The 22,620-nt window shown below is 39.0% G+C and overlaps 1 protein-coding gene across 1 annotated transcript in view; it reads left to right on the top strand.

Annotated features, from left to right (window-relative positions):
• Positions 1-580: 580 nt before the first annotated feature.
• The window catches only part of LOC306880269 (midasin-like), a 48,833-nt gene continuing 26,793 nt past the window's right edge, over positions 581-22,620 (top strand). Inside the window, exons 1-44 of the mRNA XM_079433702.1 lie at positions 581-800; positions 1,626-1,852; positions 2,233-2,457; positions 2,565-2,672; positions 2,787-2,979; positions 3,119-3,328; positions 3,460-3,591; positions 4,000-4,103; positions 4,429-4,543; positions 4,626-4,801; positions 6,511-6,592; positions 6,768-6,863; positions 7,246-7,358; positions 8,583-8,731; positions 8,815-8,875; positions 8,960-9,171; positions 9,296-9,399; positions 9,488-9,632; positions 10,191-10,287; positions 10,417-10,530; positions 10,885-11,032; positions 11,995-12,102; positions 12,213-12,364; positions 12,913-13,091; positions 13,452-13,660; positions 13,838-13,984; positions 14,077-14,218; positions 14,748-14,882; positions 15,308-15,446; positions 15,817-15,955; positions 16,069-16,199; positions 16,471-16,609; positions 16,742-16,871; positions 17,073-17,330; positions 17,834-18,031; positions 18,162-18,370; positions 18,543-18,665; positions 18,781-18,978; positions 19,066-19,173; positions 19,276-19,464; positions 19,556-19,645; positions 19,892-20,155; positions 20,231-20,495; positions 22,229-22,388. Coding sequence (XP_079289828.1) covers positions 705-800; positions 1,626-1,852; positions 2,233-2,457; positions 2,565-2,672; positions 2,787-2,979; positions 3,119-3,328; positions 3,460-3,591; positions 4,000-4,103; positions 4,429-4,543; positions 4,626-4,801; positions 6,511-6,592; positions 6,768-6,863; positions 7,246-7,358; positions 8,583-8,731; positions 8,815-8,875; positions 8,960-9,171; positions 9,296-9,399; positions 9,488-9,632; positions 10,191-10,287; positions 10,417-10,530; positions 10,885-11,032; positions 11,995-12,102; positions 12,213-12,364; positions 12,913-13,091; positions 13,452-13,660; positions 13,838-13,984; positions 14,077-14,218; positions 14,748-14,882; positions 15,308-15,446; positions 15,817-15,955; positions 16,069-16,199; positions 16,471-16,609; positions 16,742-16,871; positions 17,073-17,330; positions 17,834-18,031; positions 18,162-18,370; positions 18,543-18,665; positions 18,781-18,978; positions 19,066-19,173; positions 19,276-19,464; positions 19,556-19,645; positions 19,892-20,155; positions 20,231-20,495; positions 22,229-22,388 — 6,719 coding nt within the window. The 5' untranslated portion in view covers positions 581-704. The remainder of the gene's footprint in view (positions 801-1,625; positions 1,853-2,232; positions 2,458-2,564; positions 2,673-2,786; positions 2,980-3,118; positions 3,329-3,459; positions 3,592-3,999; positions 4,104-4,428; positions 4,544-4,625; positions 4,802-6,510; positions 6,593-6,767; positions 6,864-7,245; positions 7,359-8,582; positions 8,732-8,814; positions 8,876-8,959; positions 9,172-9,295; positions 9,400-9,487; positions 9,633-10,190; positions 10,288-10,416; positions 10,531-10,884; positions 11,033-11,994; positions 12,103-12,212; positions 12,365-12,912; positions 13,092-13,451; positions 13,661-13,837; positions 13,985-14,076; positions 14,219-14,747; positions 14,883-15,307; positions 15,447-15,816; positions 15,956-16,068; positions 16,200-16,470; positions 16,610-16,741; positions 16,872-17,072; positions 17,331-17,833; positions 18,032-18,161; positions 18,371-18,542; positions 18,666-18,780; positions 18,979-19,065; positions 19,174-19,275; positions 19,465-19,555; positions 19,646-19,891; positions 20,156-20,230; positions 20,496-22,228; positions 22,389-22,620) is intronic.

The following is a 22,620-nucleotide window of genomic DNA, read 5'->3' as shown; positions in this document are numbered from 1 at the left end:
GGCAATTTGTATATTATACAAATTGTATATTAATACATATTGTATTGTATATTGTCTAGTAATGTATATTATTCATAAAAATGGTGTAGTAGAAAATAATTTGACAAAATAATGGAAAGCACCCCTCATCTGTTTTCAAGGTTTATTGCTGGCCAAATATATAGCAACAATTTTAAAGCTTAAATCTAAAAACATCCTCCAGAGCTTGTCACTGCCTATATTTCAAACATTACCTACACTTAACTCATTGACAAAAACTAGTTGGGCCTCATAAATGTAAATAATATAAGGCTACACAGCTCTATGAGTTGACCAAATACGATGAAAGATACACGTTTTGAGGAACAATAGAAATTAAATACAGCTGTGACATTCACACTGAATAGTGCAGTCCAAAATAACAAAACCATATTCGTTACATATATAAGTGTTTCGTACTAAACATTATAACAGTACGCTTGCAGCACAGTGAGCGTGAGCTCCGCGACACAGTCGAATGACCCGGAAGTGCTTTTCATTTACTCACATGTGGACTGGGATTTTAATACAGACGGGAACGTGCTCGCTGTGTTGTGATACAACCTAGACAGCCAAGCGAGTGATGAGTCTTATTGTTCCCATCACGTAGAATACTTGAAATATTAAAGTATTTACCAGCCGCAGAGGCATCGTCGGAAATCCCTATATTCACGACAAATGATAGAATGGAAAACCTGGAGTTGAGCCTGACATCTCTAGGTGCAATCTCAAGACATATCGATAAAAGTCACAACGAACTCAGCAAGTATCTCGCAAAACAGGTAAGACAGCATGATCCGAGCACTTTATAAGACCGTTATAAGAGGTTTCCATCTGTTTAGCACATGCGGAGTACAACGTGTGTGTCACACCATACTGCCCCACGTTTCTGTAGTAACGCTGCTCACTGGCTGTTTATACAGAAGTAACGTTAATGATTTCAGTTCATTCGTTATAATAACCGTAATATAAGTGTTCTGCATATTTGTCTATTTGGGAATCCAGTCTTGTTTTGAGCATGATGGATTATTTTGGCCATGTTGCAGTATAGTTTCAGTAGTTTGGGTTGTTGAAACATGCTACCACACTACCACAGTTTATTATTTTGACAGATATACAATGTACAATATAAAATAAACACTGATTACTTTTGCAGTCATGATCAATAATCACTGGTGTGAATATAAACCAGCACATAAAAACATTTTTGCAATATCTATCGTACTTTGGAACCAATCCCAAAGTATCCATATCAGAATTTTCTAATAGGATTCCCACATAAAACACAACAAAATGGGATTTTGTAGCACATGGTTCCAATAGAATTATAATGATTGCTAAAAGTATAAAATATAATTAGTGGTGATATTTCAGGATTTTAAAATGCTTACAACTCATCCTGTGATCATCATCATTATTAATAATATTATTAGTAGACGTTATTTCAATAAGAAAAATGTATATCTAATATCCAATTACGACTCTATGAAATAAAATAAAAAATCCTGTAGGAATTTTTTTTAAATTTATTATTATTATTCTATAATTTATTATTATATTTTAGTATTTATTTATTGTTTTGACTGGTATTATTTTTTTCCTTGTAGATATGGAGTCAGCAGGACAGGCAGTGTATCCTGGAATGTCTTGCGCAGCTCCTGTTGGAGAAGGAATACACTCTCTTCATTGCTCGTCATTTGCGACCACTGATCCTGGACCTGTTGGAGAGGAATGCTGAGAGGATCAAAGTAGACGTCAGGCTGAATCATGACCTACATGAGCGCTTGTGTGTGGCTCTAAGCAAACTTCTCAACATCAGTCCAGATGCTCAAGCGTAAGTTACCATGCAGGATCACATGTAAAATAGATTCAAAGGAGGTTTCTGAAAGTCTTGGAAAATCTGGAAATATCAGTCAATTGTAAAACATGGCAAATGGATATTATACAGTTGGAAAAGTTATGGAATTCTCTGTAGTGATTTTTTAAAATTTATATATTTAATTGGCTGGATATTGCACTTGTTTGAATTGATCTGTTTGTGAGCATGTATCTTTTTTGAGTCAGTTTTTTTTTTTCTTTCAATAAATCTGTCAAATCAATTTTGTCATTAGTCTAAATGATTCATTGGCAAGTTGGTCTGAATACTCAAATGTCCAGTATATTCAGGACAAATGTCCAGTATATCATGATCAGATTTGAATTGTTTTCTCACAGGTTTGCAGCGAGGTATTTTAGCAGCTCTCCCCCAGTATTTCAGAGGCTCTTCTTCACCAGCGAAGAGGCTGCTTCCATCCAGTATGGGCCCAGACGGATGAAATTACGGGACCTGATGGGGGCCACCCTCCGCTTCCTCCAAAGCGACTGTGAGAAGTTCCGTGTCCTGTGGGACTGGAGTGCCTGTGTTTCACAGCTACTCACCAGTGATGTCATTGTCAGAAGGTATTGACAATTTTTAGATCAAACAAAGCCTCTCAGAACGTCCAGAAATTTTTCAGAATATCCTCAATCTGTACCTTTGCTCAATTTCTATTTGTGTGTTTTGTAAGCTACACTGCCCAGTGCCTTGCCCTGGTGTCCCACATGACAGATAACCAGAAAACAATATTTTTGAGGAAGGTGCTTTCGAGTGAAGAGATTCTGCATCTGAAAATGAAGTAAGTTTGAATAACTTTTATTTTAAGGTGACTTCTATCACCTTGTTCTAATTGTTCAGAAATTAGTCTATAGCTTTAGCTCTCAAACAAATTGACAATATCATATCTATGTAGGTCACTTGAGGAGACACAGCTGCTGGAGGTAGAAAAAGCTCTGGTTTTGGCCAATCAGGGCTCAGCAGTATGGCGGAAAGAGAGGGTAAATAAGGTCATCCGTGGTCAAGTGGTGACAGAAGACCTGACACGGAGTGTTACTGTGGTGTGTGGGGTGATTCTACCTAGACGGACCCCTCGACAGGATGAACAGGTAAGACGGACATCCAAAAACAGAATATTAAGCTTATAAAAAAAGCCAGATTTAATACAACTATAAACATAAAGCCAGATGTATTTTTTTCAATAGAATGTGCATGTATTGTAATAATCACAAAATCTGTAATTCTCAGACAAGTTTGAGCAATTTAGTGCTGGTGGATTCAACCTGTCAGAATCTTCGGCGACTCGCCATGGCTGTGGCGTCCCAGAAGCCCATTCTTTTGGAAGGGCCAATTGGATGTGGAAAAACTGCTCTTGTTGAATATCTTGCTGCTGTCACTGGGCACGTTAAAGCCCCTGACATCCTTAAAGTTCAACTTGGAGATCAGACCGACAGTAAGGTGAGATTTGCTTGAATTTTGAAATATTCTAGTTTTCATTCCATTATTTTCATTTTGCTGCTTATTGTTTACAATATTTTTTAGTTTATCTGCTGTTGAGCAAACATTTTTCATGCCTTGGTTTTCTGTAGATGTTGCTGGGTATGTACCGCTGCACAGATATTCCTGGAAAGTTTGTGTGGCAGCCGGGGTCCCTGACCCAGGCAGTCTCTAAAGGTTACTGGATTCTGCTGGAGGACATTGATCATGCTCCTTTGGATGTGGTGGGTGGTGAATGCACAAAAACATGGAAAACATAGTCTTTTTTTCTATTATGAGTATTAAAGTCTGTAAAGCATGGGTAAAGACATTTTTTTTGTTGCTGATTTGCATTAATTAGAGCTGTTTGCGTTTACAGTACATTTGATGCATTTGATAAGAAATATATCATATGTTGTTTTGCGTCTGCATGTGACAAACAATTAGTCATTATATATATATATATATATATATATATATATATATATATATATAATATATATATTGGTCAAATTCTGACTTTGTAAATAGACTGTATGTAAATATATTTAAATAAAACTATTCTTTTGATGAATGGTTTGGTCTGCTGTTAAAATAGATGGTTTAGGTGATAAAGCTATATTTAATCATGCTCTTGTTGTTTTTTTCTATAGATATCAGTTCTTCTCCCTCTCATGGAGAACAAGAAATTGACAATTCCAGGACGTGAGGACTGCATTCAGATGGCCCCATCATTCCAGTTTTTTGCAACACGAAGGTAAGATCTTTTATTCACTATTCATTATATATATATATATGTATGTATGTTTATATATATAATGAATAGTGTGTGCGTGTTTGTAATTACAAGGCTGCAATTAGTTGATCAAAAATACAGTAAAACACTAATTTTGTGAAATATTTACTATTTAAATTACTGTTTTCTATTTAATATATTTTAATATAAATATAATTTATTCCTGTGTTGCCAAAGCTGAATTTTCATCAGCCATTACTCCAGTCTTCAATATGCTAATAAGAAATATTCTAAACTAAATTTTTTACATCAGTTTAAAAATGATTAAAATCATTGTTTTTTTTAGGACGGTTTACAGTGGAAGAGCCTGGCATAGACTGCAGAATTCACATGCTGCACTTCTGGACAAATACTGGAGTAAACTGCAGATTGGCAACATGAGCCGAGAGGAACTTAAACAGGTAAGCTGTTCCCTAACACTGAAATAGATTTTGTGTAGGTCCTGATAACATCTTTCATCTCTCATTTTGTTTCTCTGTTCAGGTCCTAATGAAGAGGTACCCTAACCTGGCAGTGGTGGTGGAGCGTCTTTTGGACATCTACTGCCAGCTAACAGGAGACAGACATCAAATCAGCTCCAGTCCGCAGGGTCCTAGTGCAGCCCAAAACATATCAGATGAACACATCACATCACTGGAGGGCAGAGGCCTCTCACTGAGGTAACATTTTTCATTAGAATTAGAAGAAAGTATTCAAAATCATCATTGCATAATTATAAAAGCATAATGATATAATATACTGATACAAATGATATGTACTACAGGGTTCCAAACCATTTCATGCTAATTTGTACCTTCTCTAAATATATGTATTTGTGCAGTTTCTTTTAAATGCTTGTGGGCATTTACAAATATCTCTGCATCGAGAAATGACACCATAGACTTATCAATAAATGATGAATGTCATTTAGGACCTCACAAGCAGTTAAACTAAAGCAGCGAATCTACAAGCGAATCTACGACTTTGGGGAAGTCGTGGCCTAATGGTTAGAGAATTGGACTCGTAATCGAAAGGTTGCGGGTTCGAGTCCCCGGCCGGCAGGAATTGTAGGTGGGGGGAGTGAATGTACAGCGCTCTCTCCACCCTCAATACCACGACTGAGGTGCCCTTGAGCAAGGCACCGAACCCCCAACTGCTCCTCGGGCGCCGCAGCATAAATGGCTGCCCACTGCTCCGGGTGTGTGTTCACGGTGTGTGTGTGTGTGTGTGTGTGTGTGTGTGTGTGTGCATTTGTTCACTACTCACTGCTGTGTGTGTGCACTTGGATGGGTTAAGCGCAGAGCACCAATTTCGAGTATGGGTCACCATAGACAATACGTCACGACTTTACTTTACTTTTTACTTTACTTTACAATAAAATACTTACTCCAGTCCTGCATTAGAGCAGAGTTGTGATGTATTGGTCTGTGTCCATCCATTGTGTGTTTGGGCCTCAGGCTGTTCATCAGCTTTCCACTGGGCGTTGCTGCAGTCAATGACACATTGATCTCTCTGTTCCCACTGTGGAACCCTAGCCAGAAACACAGTATGAGATTTGGGCCAGGGCAAATCATTTATGTAACTAGCTTTGTATAATAGAAACCACACATTGATGCCGAGTGTCATACCTGTCTTGTAGAGGGTTTCTATTTTATTTTATTTAATTTATGTAGGTCTACATATTCAAAGCAACAGTATTTTTTTGTTTTCCATTTTTTTGATACTCGATACTTAGGGTAGCAATGAATATGCCTCCATTTTGAAGCTCTGAAAGTGTGTCAGATGTGAGCGTTGTCCTGTCAGGAGAAGTTCAGTGGTGTGGAGACCCTGCTGTTACTAATCAATACACTTCCACTTCCTCGCTCAATCCCCTACTTTGTAGAAACGCTGGGTGAAAAACAATTTGAGCAGCCAGTCTGCCTACGGTCATGCCTCCTTCCAATGTTTTGGTGACTGTGATTTCAAGTGGAAGTAAAAAAAACAATAGCTCACCATGGCTACATTTTATTTGAAGTAAAACAATAATATTTTAGAATATTATTACTACACACCATGGTACTTTTTTTTTTTTAATGATTAAAAGTACAAATAAAGAACAGCATTTATTTGAAATAGAAATCTATTGAATCAATGTAGAGGTCTTTGTCACCTTTAGTTAATTAATGCAGATAATGCAACCTTGCTAAATAAAAAAATATATATTTTCTTAAAAAAAATCTTGCCTCAAACTTTTGAATATATTTGTAAATGTATGTATATTTAGGCTATATGTTTGTTGTAATATTTATGGTTATAAATCAGATATATAAATCTGATTAAATATGAGTATATTAAATATACTTTCTTGCATTTTTTTTATCCATGTTGTCATGTTTTTTTTTTTTAACAGGGATTTGCTGAAATGGTGTGAGAGAATCTGCTTAAATTTTGACAACTCTTGTGCTTCCACAGCACAGAATGTGTTTCTAGAGGTGAGTGGCTTCCAGCATTAATCTGTTACTTTCATTTTTTGTTTTTTGCTTGCTGGATCACATTATAGGGTTCACTATTAATAAAATATGTCTTTTTTACATTTTGATAAAACAAGAACACTACTACTGAGAAACCGGTGTTGTTATAAGATAGATGGTTTTTTTTTACCTTCAGGCTCTGGACTGCTTCACTGCCATGCTCTCCAAATCCGAGAGCAGACTCAAGATGGCAGAGATCATTGGCAGCAAACTCAACATATCCAGAGAGAAGGTACGACTCTGCGCCAACGTGTTATCTCTTCACAAACTATTACATGGCCATGGAAAACCTGGAGATAACTGAGAATTCCCTGTTAACATTTATAGTTGAGATTTCCTTGCCTGGAAATGAGTAAAATCATGGAAAGGTCAAGGAAATTTCTAGTCAGTGTACTTTTTTCAAGGACTGATCTGCTCTAAATGATTCCTCATTGCTTGTTGTAAAAGCATGTGTAGAGTAAAACTTGCCTTCAAAAATTACTTGGAAAAATCATGGAAATTCATTGGTCAAAAAGTGTGCAATATTACAGTAATGGCTGAAAAGCACCCTGTTATATTTCTCCATAATATATAGAGACAAAGTCTGCTCTAAAACTGTCAATGTGACATTTCAGGCCCAGCACTTTTGCCAGATGTACCTGCCTGCAATCAGTGTGACAGAGCTGGAGGTGACGATGGGCCGTGCCATATTACCCCGCAAGCAGAGCGACGCGGTGTGGCTGAGCATGTGAGATTGCATTATCAAAGTGTAACCTTTCCCATCTCCATTCATCTGTCTCGCTCTCTCTGACTGGCTTTTCTCCTTTCAATCTACTATGTAACAAATTGTATAACTGCCAGTCAGGCTGTGCCAGCATTGACCCCTGTGTGGAAGGTATCCTGCTGAGAAATTGAGTCAGTATGGGATTGATTGGTAACTGTGCTGTTTAAGACAGGGAATACAACAGCCTTGAGCATAACAGAGGAAAATATAGCAGGATTCCTTTATTAGTCGTGATGCATAAAGTGAGCACTGGAAGAGAGCTTACATGTATATTTATGCATTTAGCAGATGCCTTTATCCAAAGGCGTTTCGTCACAGAGGCAACAATATTTAGAATATACAATTACAGGTTTATTAGACAACTAGATTAGGAAGCAAGAGGAGAAAAGCAAAGAACAAAAAAAAGAAGCTGTTTGGATGAAGGTTGGCAGTACTTTCAGCAAGAGAGGAGCCAAGAGGGTGAAGGCTTTGGAAAGTGATTGTGGAGGAACAAGAAGGTGTTGTTTGTTCAGTGACCGTAGCTGGCAGGAAGGAGGGAACACTTACTGTTCCAGAAGAATCTCAGTGTTGTAGAATTGGTTTTACAATTTCCTTTAAAATGTGATCAGACATAGCCAGTGTTGGTATTGTTAGCTAAAACTATTAAAAATGTTTTGTAACAATTTTAAATAGGGACCAATTCTCACTATTAACTAGTTGCTGTTTACTAATTGGCTGTTTATTAGTACTTATAAAGCACATTCTGCATGACCGCATTCTACATCCCTAATCCTACCCAATACCTAAACTTAACTTAACTACCTTACTAATTATTAATAAGCAGCAAATTAGGAGTTTTATTGAGGCAAGGTCATAGTTAATGGTTTGTTAATAGCGAGAATTAGACCTTAAAAATATTTTGAACAAATGTTTTTAATTGAATTAAAACTGAAATAAATTAATAAAATAAAAATGCAAACTTAACTTGAATGAAAAATTATTAAAATAAGTTGAACTAAAACAAATAAGTTTCAGTTGAAGTACTAAAAGTTAAAAAATTAATAAAGTCACTTAACAAAACTATTAAAACTTTATCTAAAATGAATTATAAAACTTATATTATAAAATGAATTCAGAATATTTATAAATACTAAAATAGTATATAAATAACATTAAAGCCTCTATATTTGATGTGTATGTGTCCCACAGAGGCAGACAAACATTTGCCGCCACACGGCCATCCTCTGTACTTTTGGAGCAACTCTCAGTGTGTGTCACAAAAGGGGAACCTGTCCTGTTGGTTGGGGAGACGGGCACAGGAAAGACCTCTACAGTGCAGTACCTGGCGGAAATGACAGGTAACACACCTGAAGTTCACCGAGCGAGTAGGTATAACACTGTGCATCATTGTTAACTTCCTGCTCTGTTCTACTGCACGTAGGACACAAACTCAGAGTGGTCAACATGAACCAACAGAGTGACACAGCTGACCTACTAGGAGGGTGAGTAGACAAGTGATAAGAAATATGGACAGTGATGGAAGCTCTCTGCAAATTTTTGCTGACCTTGATCTTTGATGATTGAAGGTATAAACCAGTGGACCAAAAGCTTATCCTGTTGCCCCTGCGGGAAGCATTTGAGGACCTCTTTTCCCAGACATACTCACGGAAACAGAACCTGACCTTCCTGGGTCACGTCCAAACCTGCTTCAGAGGCAAACGCTGGCAGGACCTTCTGAAGCTCATGGACCATGTCTGCAAATCAGCACTAACCAAGGAACTACATGATAAACCCAATGGTAATTCTAAAGGTTCAAATCAATTACGTCATTTCTGATGTTTCTAAATTCTGTGTGTAAAAAGAGGTTTTGAGATTGTACTACATGTTTTTCAGTGATCTTTTTCTTTGTGTTTTTCTCATAGCTGCCTTGCTGCAGGAGCAGTGGGAGGGTTTGGCTCTCAAACTCAGTCAGACTCAGGAACAGATTCGGGCCTGTGAATCCGCTTTGGTCTTTGCATTTGTGGAGGTAATTGTCACTCCTCTCACCTCCTGTCTAAATCGCTTCTTTCTCTTGTTATCTCCTGAATGTTGTGGCTGTCTGTGTATCTGCACAGGGGACTTTAGCCCAGGCTGTAAAGAAAGGCGAATGGATCCTGCTGGATGAGATTAATCTGGCTGCTGCAGAGACACTGGAGTGTCTGAGTGGATTGCTGGAGGGCAGCGCCGGGTCACTGGTGCTGCTGGATCGAGGCGATACTGGTGAGTCCCAAACTAAGTGGCTTTTTGACAGTGGTATAGTGGGTAAATATGTGCTCTAGTAGTACTTTGCTTTTGCTCAGACTACTTCTTTAGGCTGACTGTAGTAAGGGTGTTCCTGAAACACTTTGGATAAAATGCATTAGAGAGATGAAACAGCTAGTTGTAAGTCACTGATTGGGAAACAGTGAAGTTTATTGGCTCAAAAACCAGTTGTAGAATATTGTACAAATGTTTGGGGTCAATATGATTTTTTTCAATAATAATGTGAAATAATTTAAAACAACCGTTTACAATTTTTTCTAATTTCTGTGATGGTAAAGCTGAATTTTCAGCAGCAGTACTCCAGTCCTCATTGTCACTTTGAGTTGAAAGTTTAAAAGAACAGCATTTATAATTATTTTTTTAACATTGTCGAAGGGTAGTGTACATTAAAAATTCAAGTGTGCTTGATGCTAAATTACTGTCCTTTACCAAAAGTGTTATAGTTGATTAGTGGTTTATAAGTGTTTAATTTGATTCAGAGGTAATTTACTGTTTTCATGATGTTATTCCGTGTAGAGCCTCTGGTTCGTCACTCAGACTTCCGCCTGTTTGCCTGCATGAACCCAGCCACTGACGTAGGCAAGAGGAACCTGCCACTGGGCATTAGAAACAGGTGAGATATCTAGCATATTTGTTTGAAGATGTCATACACTCAAATGTATACATTCTTAAGCGTTCAGATCTTTTCTGGGAACACTGTATGTGTTAATATGAAGTTAATGTAATTGTGTTGATGTATCAGATTTACAGAGTTGTATGTGGAGGAGCTGGAGAGTGAGGGTGATTTACGAATCCTGGTCTCTGACTACCTCAAAGGCCTTAACCTGACCAGAGGCATCATCCATGGAATCATCAGGTTGGTGCACAGTTCTTTAGTAGGTCTCCATTGCCATCCATATAACAGCAAACTGACTTTCCTCACTAAAACACAGCTTTTTGCATTTTGATGTATAGAAGGTCACTGGTAGCCAATAGCACAACCAATATAAAACAAATCAGCATTTCTTGATAATATAAGGAAGTTTCAAATGTTAGGTGTGACATGGCTTGTTTTTTACTTAACAAATATGTTTTTTATCCCAAGCAATGTAAAATACAAAACATACAGAATTCATGTTCATCCCTTTGGTTAGGTGCTATACTAAAAGACAGTTGTGATGTTCCTATATATGGTTTCCTATAACAGAATCTTCCCTACTTTTCCCCCCAGCTTTTATTTGGCTGTTCGTAAGGAGGCTAACACTCGGCTAGTGGACGGTGCGGGTCACAAGCCTCACTACAGCTTGCGTACTCTCTGCAGAGCTCTGAAATATGTGGTCTCTGACCCCTGCTGCAACATCCAACGTTCCCTCTATGAGGTAATTTATTTGTCTTCCTCATCGTTTCTGCCTCGATTGTTCATATCTTGAATCTGACACATAGTGAGTTATGTCTGTTACATGTTGGCATATTAAAATAACATTTTTCTGTTCATGTAAAGACACATGAACTTGACTTTCCCAGGGTATGGATGTTTCACCCTGTGCCTATAGCAGAAGTGAGCAGCTTAATAAAACAAATTAGCTTTGTTGTTTTGCTACATCATTATGAATAATGCTGTCTTTACCGCAGAGTGTGATGTTTCTACTCTTGTAATCTAGACAGCTTGATTGATTATAATGAAAGTAATTTAGTTTTGTTACGTCACAACAAGCCGCTCTCATACAATGTAGATTGGATTTCAAAGTCCCACCGGCACTGTATTTCCCACAGAGTAGTTTGCATTATACAATGACAACTACTCCACCAGTCAATTTGTACACAGTACACTGTATTTTGGATATTGTTTATTTACTAATATCAGTATCTGACCACTCCATATAGGTTTCCAGCTTTTGCAGGTCATACATTTGCTATCGTAGTGGGAGCATAAATCAACACAATAAAATAATTTAAAACAGGTTAGGAGTTATTACATTAAATGGTGGGTTTCTTCAACCTTTAACTTTGTCAATAAATTTAAATTCACATTTTTTTTAAAGCAAGGTGCTATTTTAACGTTAATTTTGGCCTACCAGGTTGTTTAAAGCTTAAAGACTTTGTTATGCAGTTTATTTCGTCATCATTAGTTGCCGTTCACCATTGGCCAGCTTCATTTATTATTGTTAATGCAACAAGTTTTAAACCAATCATATGATAAAGTGTTCTATATTTGCTTTTGTTGTTTTGGCATAAACAGGAGTCATTTAAATAGAGAGGTGTGTTGTGTGTGCATTGTGTAAAGAAATTAAAAAAACACCAAGTGAAGTATATTTATGTAGAGGTTTAATATCTTCTGCAGGGTTTCTGTCTGAGTTTTCTCACTCAGCTGGATCGCAGCTCTCATCCTGTTGTGCAGAAACTGGTGTGTCAGTACATACTAGGAGGAAATGTGAAGTGTCTAAAACAGGTAATCATTTCAGAGCTACAAATAGACATTTTTATCCACACTAATGTTTGTTTAAAGGGATAGACTATAGATGTGCTTTGTGTGAAAATGATCCTGTGCTCTCTCTGCAGCCAATCCCACAGCCAAAGGACTGCATATGCGTGCAGATAGAGGAGTACTGGCTGAGACAGGGGGACATGGAGCCCGCTGTAGACCCCAGTTACATCCTCACACCCTCCGTCAAGCTCAACCTGAAAGACCTGGCACGGGTAGTGTCTGCCGGGTAGGAAAACCCACCCCAGAAATGTCCTCTGTGAAGTTCTGTAGATCAGTTCCACTGTCGATATATATTACATATGCAGCATCTCTCTGTTCATCTGTGGGAGGGTTTGTAACTGTTGTAAGAGATTTGATTCACTTTTAATTCTTTGGGTAGTAATCATAGTAACGACTGATTTGTTTTTCTGTTTTGGTGCCATTTGTCTGGGACAGTTCAGACCTAGCGATCAATTGATTTCTGTATCTATATAGAGCTGACTTCAGGAGTTTTTGGGCATCGCCCTTTTCACATCAGATTTCAGGATCTCCAATAGACGTTTTCTGTACCATTCTGGCCCAAATCAGAGAAACCCCACACTTCTATATTTCTATATTGCTTGTAATTCTTGTAAATCCATGACGTACAAGTGGTCTGCAATCTGTGTACACAGTATTTACACACTTGCAATCTTTGTAATACATATACATACATACTGTATATTCATTACATACAAGTAATCTTCTTCTATGCATTTTCTTCCCTCTGTTCTTGTGTGTTGTTTTGGTGATTAGCATCCATCCAGTGCTTATTCAGGGGGAAACGTCTGTGGGAAAGACGAGTCTGATAAAATGGCTTTCAGCTGCCACAGGAAACCAGTGTGTGAGGATCAATAACCATGAGCACACAGATATCCAGGAGTACATCGGCTGCTACTCCTCTGATGAGCATGGCAAACTTGTCTTCAAAGAAGGTACATAACCTTTGAAGCACACGTTATGATGGAAAATGTACAAGTATATGAAGCTGTTATGCTTACATTGCAGATTGTAAAAAATTATGTAAATACATTCAAATGGTACTAACTGCACGTTATTATAGGCCAGGCTTAAAATACAACACTCGGGGTCCTTGCTCCATCCATCTACCCACAAAGGGGGCTGAAACAATTAAAGACCCTTGACTTGTGCTAATGAATAATTGTAAATCTAAGTATTCACTGCCATGTCAGATGGTAAATGAGATTGTCTCTCAATTTATAGTTCAGTGTTCGATTAACCTTGTGTTTGTAATGTTTTTATGTAAACAACATATGTTTTTTCCCCCCCTAAAGGCGTTCTGATTGATGCCATGCGTAAAGGTTATTGGATCATTCTAGATGAATTGAACCTTGCCCCCACTGATGTCCTCGAGGCCCTAAATAGATTGCTGGATGACAACCGGGAGCTCTTCATCGCCGAGACACAGGAAGTGGTCAAAGCCCACCCAAGATTCATGCTCTTTGCCACCCAGAATCCTCCTGGGCTTTACGGTGGCAGAAAGGTCTCTTCAATACATTTTTAAAAAAGACCAGTTTGTCAAGCAGCCTTGCCTTCTTGACCTTTTGTAAACTATAATCTGCAACATTAATGTGGGAACTAATTGGGAGGTGCTGATATACTGGTTCTGATGTAAATGTCCTTTCGGGGTCTGACCCATGTGTCTTTCATTTTTGTGTAGGTTCTGTCCCGAGCGTTTAGGAACCGTTTTGTAGAGCTGCATTTTGATGAGCTGCCCAGTGTAGAGCTTGAGAACATTCTCCATCAGCGCTGCAGTTTGCCCCCATCTTACTGCTCCAAACTCATCAAAGTCATGCAGAACTTGCAGGTGTGCATCTCATTTTGTTGCATCAGTTTATAAGAATCTAGTTTGAGAAGTTCACGATTATATTTTTTGATATGGTGGTATCTTTTTATCAGTCCTTGCGTAGAGGATCCAGTGTGTTTGCTGGGAAACATGGGTACATTACCCTAAGAGACCTGTTCCGCTGGGCTGAACGCTATAGGCTGGAAGAACAGAATGACACCTCACGTGATTGGCTACAGCATTTGGCCGATGACGGTAAAATCAATGAGAAACTTTTGACCACTTTGGAGAAAAAAATAAATAAAAATGTTCACTACAGTTTAAAGGTTTGGTGTGTGTAAGATATTTTAAATGTTTATCTTGTGTCTGTTATGTGCACCAAGGCTGCATTTATTTAGTAGTAAAACAGTAATATTGTGAAATAATATTTTTACATTAAAAAATGACTTCTTTTATTAAAATGTAATTTATTCCTGTGATGGCAAAGCTGATTTTTCAGCAGCAATTACTCCAGTCTTCAGTGTCACGTGATCCTTCAGAAATCAATTTAATATGCTCATTTAGTACTCAAGAAACAGTTCTTCTTGTTATCAATTGTGGTGCTTGTTTTCTGGAAACCGTGGTACTTTATTTTAGGATTCAGTTCAGAACACCAGCATTTATTTGACATAGAAATCTTTAGTAACAGTGTATAAGACTGTACTGTTACTTTTGATCAATTAGTGCCTTGATGAATTGAAAATTTGAACATTTCCAACTGTAATAATCATGTTCACTCTTTCAGGCTACATGCTGTTGGCCGGCCGTGTCAGGAAACCAGAGGAAGTACTAACCATCCAGAACATTTTGGAGAAGCACTTTAAAAGGACTGTGAACCCAGATGCTCTTTTCTCTGAAGCTCAGGTCACCTCTCAGTTCAGTGAGTTTTTAAGCACAAACACAGTTTGACCACAGAGGCACACCGAATTCTGACCTCAGGTCGATGACTTTCAATTACTAATGTTGTTCTCACTGGCTGTTCCATTGCATTATCACATAAACAAATACCAGTAATATTGCACAGTTTAATGACAGCCCCTTAACAAGGCTTCTTAGCAACCCGCACTACCAGCGTGTGCTTATATAATGCAGTTATTGAGTGTGAGTTTATAGATTCTATCTTGTGATGTTTATTTCCATCTATGCAGATGATTTAAGGTGGTAAAATATTTTCCGTGAAATGTTAAATTCTTGATTCTGATGCTTACCTAAAGATCAGTTTGATTAGCTCGCTTTATAACTAATGGCCAGATTGATTGTTTTGGCTGGCTCAGTTTGGTATATTGATGGCTTGGTACTTGGCAGGCCCTTTTGTGGACAGCATTGCGGGTGTCCCTGAAGAGTTTGGTCATGTGGTGTGGACCCAGGGCATGAGGAGACTGGCTGTGCTAGTGGGACGAGCCCTTCATTTTGGAGAGTCTGTGCTACTTATCGGAGACACGGGGTAAGCTGTGATGCAGTCTCTAGTTAAACCTCAGTGAGAGGGTTCGAAAATCTGACAAGTTCCCTTTGACACATCTTAAAGTTAACAAAATTAAATTTATCAGATTAATAGTGATTTTAAAATATTGTTGTAAATGTGGGGGACAAAAACTGACAAGTATTGACATTGTGAGGGCGTTACAGAGTAAAAAAAGTTGAGAATTACTGCTCTAATACCACCTGCCATCTAGCAATAACAAATAGAAACACCTGTTTTAATCGAAAATGTCAACACAGGAAACAAAATTTGCCATTAAAACCTTTAGTAGCTTAATTTATTCATCAGATAAAAGAAGCTCAAATGGATTAAAAGTTCCTCATCTTTACTGCAGCTGTGGTAAAACCACCATCTGCCAGCTGTTTGCTGCATTAGCTGGTCAGAAGTTCTTCTCTGTGAACTGCCACTTGCATATGGAGACGTCTGACTTTCTGGGTGGCCTCCGACCTGTCCGTCACACAGGAACCCAACAGGTAATATTCATATTTCTTAAGATTGAGTTTACAAAACTCTCAATTCCAGTCCAAAATCAGACTACGGCTTATTCATCAATGCTGTTTTTTTACATGAATGTATTATGTGTCAGGCTGATGTGGAGGACGGCCGTCTGTTTGAATGGCATGATGGACCACTGGTGCTGGCGATGAAACAGGACGGTGTGTTTCTAATGGATGAGATCTCACTGGCAGATGACTCTGTGCTGGAGAGACTCAACAGGTGTGAATTTATACTCCGTGTCCTCACATTGACAGCTTATAAACAGAGGGTTTAAATTTTACTTTAAAAAGTTTTCAATTCAGTTTTGCTTTGAAAATTCAAAAATAGACCTGAAACTACTTGTTTGCTTTGTTTCTAGGTAAATTTAATTATAATTGTGCCCCAAATGTGCAACTTCTACACCACATCAGGACAATGCGAATCACTTAATCTTTGTATGTCAGCGATATTGGCTCATCTGAAGTCAAAAGTGATTATGTGTCCTGTACAGCGTGTTGGAGACGGAAAAAGCTTTGGTGCTGGCAGAGAAAGGCAGCGGAGATGATGAAGATGTTGAGTTGATCATTGCCGGGAAGAAGTTCCGGCTTGTCGCCACCATGAACCCTGGAGGTGATTTTGGAAAGAAAGAGGTCAGTACATGGAAAATTAGCATGGCTGAGGAACATAATGTTGAGGTTATTAAATATTCTCTAAATAAGTGGATTGTGTTTGCATGGATAAAACAAGCAACCAGTGGCACTCATGTGTTTGCATATGTACAGCTGTCTCCAGCACTCAGGAACAGGTTCACAGAGATTTGGTGCCCCCAGAGCAACAGTCGTAATGATCTAATGCAGATCATCCAACACAATCTGAGGCCTGGACTCTCTCTGGACCAGCATGACCACCAAGGTGAGTCACTCTGCACAGACCAATCAATTATAAAAAGCCTTATTTCACACCCTTTGAAGTACTTAAATCTGATTGGCCGATCAGCTGGATTCTACAGTCAATAGCTTTATATAATTACCACTAAACTACATAGATGTTTGTTGTCCCTGGCAATCAATCGCCTACACTGTTCTAGACTCATCATTGCTCTTCCCATCTCAGGTAAAGACATAGCAGAGCTCATGCTGGACTTCATCGACTGGCTGACCAATCAGGAGTTCGGCCGACGGTGTATTCTAAGCGTGCGAGACATTCTGTCATGGGTAAACTTCATGAACACGGTATGTGAGCGGGACGAGGACGGCTTCATGACCATGGGGGAGCTGGAGGAGGAGGAGCCAGAATGGGACCTGAGATTGGACACCGTAACAGCCTTTATTCATGCTGCATGCCTTGTGTATGTGGACGGAATCGGCTCAGGTGGGAGAAAAGCGAGTTTTTTTTTTTTTTATATATATTAAAATGCAATTTATTCCTTTGTGATTGCTGCTGAATTTCCGCAGCTGTAACTAGTCTTAACATGATCTTTCAGAAATCATTCTTATATGCTGATTTGGTGCTGAAAATTATTCATGTTGAAAACTGTTGTGCTGCTTAATATTTTTGTGAAAACCATGATACCTTTTTTCTGTTTTCAGGATTCTTTTATAAATAGGAAGTCAAAAAACAGCATTTTTTGAAATAGAAAACTTTTGTAACAAATGTCTTTACTGTCACATTATACATCTTTTGATCAATTTAATGCATGCTTGTTGAATAGAAGTATCAATTACTTCAGAAAATAAGGGAAATTCTACTTACCCCCAAACCTTTGAACAGTAGTTTATGTATGTCATTTTACAGATCTAATATCCCTTAACCTTACTACTTAACAAAATATAAATCCTTCTTAATGGCCTCATAATATTTCTTCATGGGACCAGGAACCACAATGTCAGCAGCAGAGAATGCCCTGGTGGCACGGAAATTGAGTATGGAATACCTGGAGAAGAGACTGAGCAGAATTACTGAGCTAGATGAGGAGATGCAGGATGCGCTCCGAGTCTACGACACTAGTGTCCCCCGAGAGCCCCAGTGGGGTGAAGACTTCTTTGGCATTGACCCCTTCTACATTGCTGCAGGTGAGGGATCTACCAACATGTAAAAGTACATATATTAAAGCTGGGTGTTGTTAGCAATTATTGTTATCAAATCATTTCTCAGATAGGACTTTTGGTACTGTTTGCTACATATAGTCTGATCCACCCACAGGTCCTGAGAGTGAGGGCAGGAGTCTATCGGACTACGCTTTGAGTGCGGGCACCACCGCAGTGAATGCTCAGAGGATATTACGGGCACTGAAGCTTCAGAGACCCATACTTCTCGAGGGCTCGCCTGGAGTGGGCAAAACCAGCCTGGTCGCTGCTCTTGCCAAGGCCTCTGGGAACCATCTTGTCAGGATCAATCTGTCTGAACAAACTGTATGTCAGTTTTGCTTTAGCATTGCTTTGTAGAACACAGTTTAAATGATAATGGATAACTCTACCAATGCAACAACAACCTTTTTTGACAGGTGTAAAAAAGGCATCAATGTTATATAAATCTCCAGGGGATAGTATATTATTTCATTGTGCCGTTTTGTCCTCTGCACAGGATGTTACGGATCTATTTGGGACAGACCTGCCAGTGGAAGGTGGGAAAGGAGGAGAGTTTGCGTGGCGTGACGGTCCTCTCCTTGCCGGGCTGAAGGCTGGACATTGGATCGTCCTAGATGAGGTAAAGATGAATGGAAATGTGTTTCAGTCTTTCTTTTTATACAGAATTGATAAATCTCTTTATATTAGTTGAGTAGCTTTAATGATTGTTGTTTTTCTTCCCCTTATCTCTACAGCTAAATCTGGCCTCTCAGTCAGTGCTGGAAGGTCTGAACGCTTGCTTTGACCATCGTGCTGAGATCTACATCCCTGAGCTCGGCATACGCTTCCACGTTCAGCATGAGAAGACCAAGATTTTTGGCTGCCAAAACCCTTTCACACAGGGAGGAGGACGCAAAGGCCTTCCCAGGTCCTTCCTTAACAGATTCACTCAGGTAAGATTGAATGATTTTCTGGATGTTTTCTCGAAATACACATTCGATTGAGGATATGGATCAGCATTCTGTATTTTCCTCATTCAGGTTTATGTGGATGCGCTAACCAATGAAGATATGCAGTTCATTGGTGACTCCATCTTTCCTAACATTGACAATGTGATCATTTCAAAAATGGTGCAGTTTAGTAACCGGGTAAGTAGACGATGCTTAACTTCACTGGTGTTTTTCTGTTGCTCTTTTAATTGACATTTGAAGATCTTGACTCCATGTATCTTGATTTTCTTGTTTCCTAAGCTCGTCCAAGAAGTGACGGTTGAGAGGAAATGGGGTCAGAGAGGAGGACCATGGGAGTTTAATCTCCGTGACCTGTTCCGTTGGTGCCAGCTGATGCAGACAGACCAATCACCAGGCTTCTTCAACCCTGGCCAGCATGTTGGACTTGTGTATGCAGATCGCATGAGGACTGAGGCAAACAAGGCTCAGGTAGCAACGCTAATTTAAAAACCATTTATCACTCATAACCTGGAGATATGAAGATAGAGCTGTTGATCAGTAATACATGTTCTATCCTCAGGTGTTAGCAGTGTTTAGGAAGGTGTTTGGAGAAGACTTTGAACCTTACATGGGCTCCAGACAGTTCCATATCACCCCTTTGAACCTGCAGGTTGGTCAGAATAATATAATAAATATAATATAATAAATTATATTATGTCATATTTAAAAAATATAAATGTGAAAATATCTCTGTCACACAGATAATAATATAATATAATAAATTATATTATATCATATTTTAATTGTTTTAATCATTTTTTTATATGTAATCTATAATAAAATTGATCTATAATAAAAGTCTTTAAAAACATTGGTGTTTGATTAATATATCTTTCTCTCTTTCACACACATGCAGTTGGGTTACTCAGTCCTGCAGCGTAGTGGAGGGGCACCCATTGCTCTGGATCCTCCTTTGTCGATTACCCATCATTCTTTGCGCCCTCTGGAAGCCCTAATGAAGTGTGTGGAGATGGGGTGGATGGTCATACTGGTGGGTCCTACTGCGAGTGGAAAGAGCAGTCTAGTGCATCTGCTTGCATTGTTAACAGGACACAGACTGAGGGTCATGGCTATGAACAGCGCCATGGACACAACGGAGCTGTTGGGTGGCTTTGAGCAGGTCAGTTTGAAATAATTGGCAAGTTGAATATTTCACTAACTTGGGTGTTGTTATTAACCTTGTGATTGTTTTTAGGTGGACATCATACGGCCATGGCAGCAGGTCTTGGAGAGCATGGACTATGTGGTTGCCATGGTGACCAGACGAGGCCTGATGTCATTGGACGGGGCGGTGCAGGACACTGAGTTTCTGTTGAGCACGTGGAGCACTTTCCGCCGCTGGCTGAGAGAGGAGGGTCTGGATACCACAGAAGGCATGGTCACGTTTGAGGCTTTAAACAAACTGGAGGTCATTATTGTTCTGCTGCACAAACTCAACACCAAACTCAAGGTCTTAACAGGTAAGACACTACATCAGAGAGTATGTCTTCTATATGCCTTTCAACTTGAACATTTGGTTTTCTGATACATTTGGATTTGAATTTGAATAAGAATGAGTTGGGAAAATGAGAATGGGTTGAAATTTGCTTTTAATATACACTCACCGACCATTTTATTAGGTACACCTTGCTAGTACCGGGTTTCACCCCCTTTTGGCTTCAGAACTGCCTTAATTCTTTGTGTCATAGATTCAACAAGGTGTTGGAAACATTCCTCAGAGATTTTGGTCCATATTGATATGATAGCATCACGCAGTTGCTGCAGATTTGTCGGCTACACATCCATGATGTGAATCTCCCGTTCCACCACATCCCAAAGGTGCTCTATTGGATTGAGATCTGGTGACTCTGGAGGCCATTTGAGTAAAGTGAACTCATTGACATGTTCAAGAAACCAGTCTGAGATGAGCTTTGTGAAATGGTGCATTATCCTGCTGGAAGTAGCCATCAGAAGATGGCTACACTGTAGTCATAAACGGATGGACATGGTCAGCAACAATACTCAGGTAGGCTGTGGTGTTTAAACAATGCTCAATTGGTACTAAGGGACCCAAAGTGTGCCAAGAAAATATCCCCCACACCATTACACCACCACCACCAGCCTGAACCGTTGAGACAAGGCAGGATGGATCCATGCTTTCATGTTCTTTACACCAAATTCTGACCCTACCATCTGAATGTCGCGGCAGAAATCGAAACTCATCAGACCAGGCAAGGTTTTTCCAATCTTCTATTGTCCCATTTTGGTGAGCCTGTGCGAATTGTAGCCTCCGTCTCCTGTTCTTAGCTGACAGGAGCGGCACCCAGTGTGGTCTTCTGCTGCTGTAGCCCATCTGCTTCAGGGCTCGATGTGTTGTGCGTTCAGAGATGGTATTCTGCATACCTTGGTTGTAACAAGTGGTTATTTGAGTTACTGTTGCCTTTCTATCATCTCTAACCAGTCTGCCCATTCTCCTCTGACATCAAGAAGACATTTTCGTCCGCAAAACTGCCGCTCCCTGGATATTTTCTCTTTTTCGTACCATTCTCTGTAAACCCTAGAGATGGTTGTGCATGAAAATCCCAGTAGATCAGAAGTTTTTGAAATACTCAGACCAGCCCGTCTGGCACCAACAACCATTCCACGTTCAAAGTCACTTAAATCCCCTTTCTTCCCCATTCTGATGCTCGGTTTGAACTTCAGCAAGTTGTCTTCACCACATCTAGATGCCTAAATACATTGAGTTGCTGCCATGTGTTTGGCTGATTAGCAATTTGTGTTACCAAGCAATTGAACTGGTGTACCTAATAAAGTGGCCGGTGAGTGTGTGTGACCTTGGACCACAAAAGCAGTCATAAGTAGCACGGGTATATTTTTAGCAATAGCCAACAATACATTGTATGGGTCAAAATTATAGATTTTTCTTTTATGCCAAAAATCATTAGAATATTAAGGAAAAATCATGTTCCATGAAGATATTTAGTAAATTTCCTACCGTAACTATATCAAAACTTATTTTTGATTAGTAATATGCATTGCTAAAAACTTCATTCAGACAACTTAAAAGGCGATTTTCTCAATATTTGGATTTTTTTTTGCACCCTCAGATTCTAAATATAAAATTTAATTATTACTGGAAATGTAATGTAAAATTATGTTATGAAAATATAAAATAAATGCAGAGTGTCATAAAATCTCTGATTGTCTACTGCAGACATGTCAAAGCTGCAGATGGACTTCACTCTACTGAAGGAGCGGTTGGCCCAGATGCAGGACGGCTGGACTCATGGTGGCTTTGAGTGGCTGGATGGGACATTAGTTCAGGCACTGCAGGCTGGAGACTGGTTGCTCATGGACAACGTCAATTTCTGCAGGTCAGATGTTTGTAAACGTTTTTTTTTTTTTTTTTTTTTTTTTTTTATGCTTAAGATGCTTTTTGGAATCTCTTGTAGAGATTTGTAGAGATGCACATTTTAATAAAGAATAATGACTTCAAGTCATTATTATGACTTGAAGATATGGAACTGTCTGGAGCCCATGTAAGGTTCAAATACAGTCAAGTCTGTATTTTAATGAATTGGTTGAGTAAATTCAATGACACATTTA

Source organism: Barbus barbus (genome assembly GCF_936440315.1).
Source record: "Barbus barbus genome assembly, chromosome: 14".
Taxonomy (NCBI): domain Eukaryota; kingdom Metazoa; phylum Chordata; class Actinopteri; order Cypriniformes; family Cyprinidae; genus Barbus; species Barbus barbus.
The sequence above is the reverse complement of the archived record's forward strand: the minus strand, read 5'-3'. Positions and strand labels throughout refer to the sequence as shown.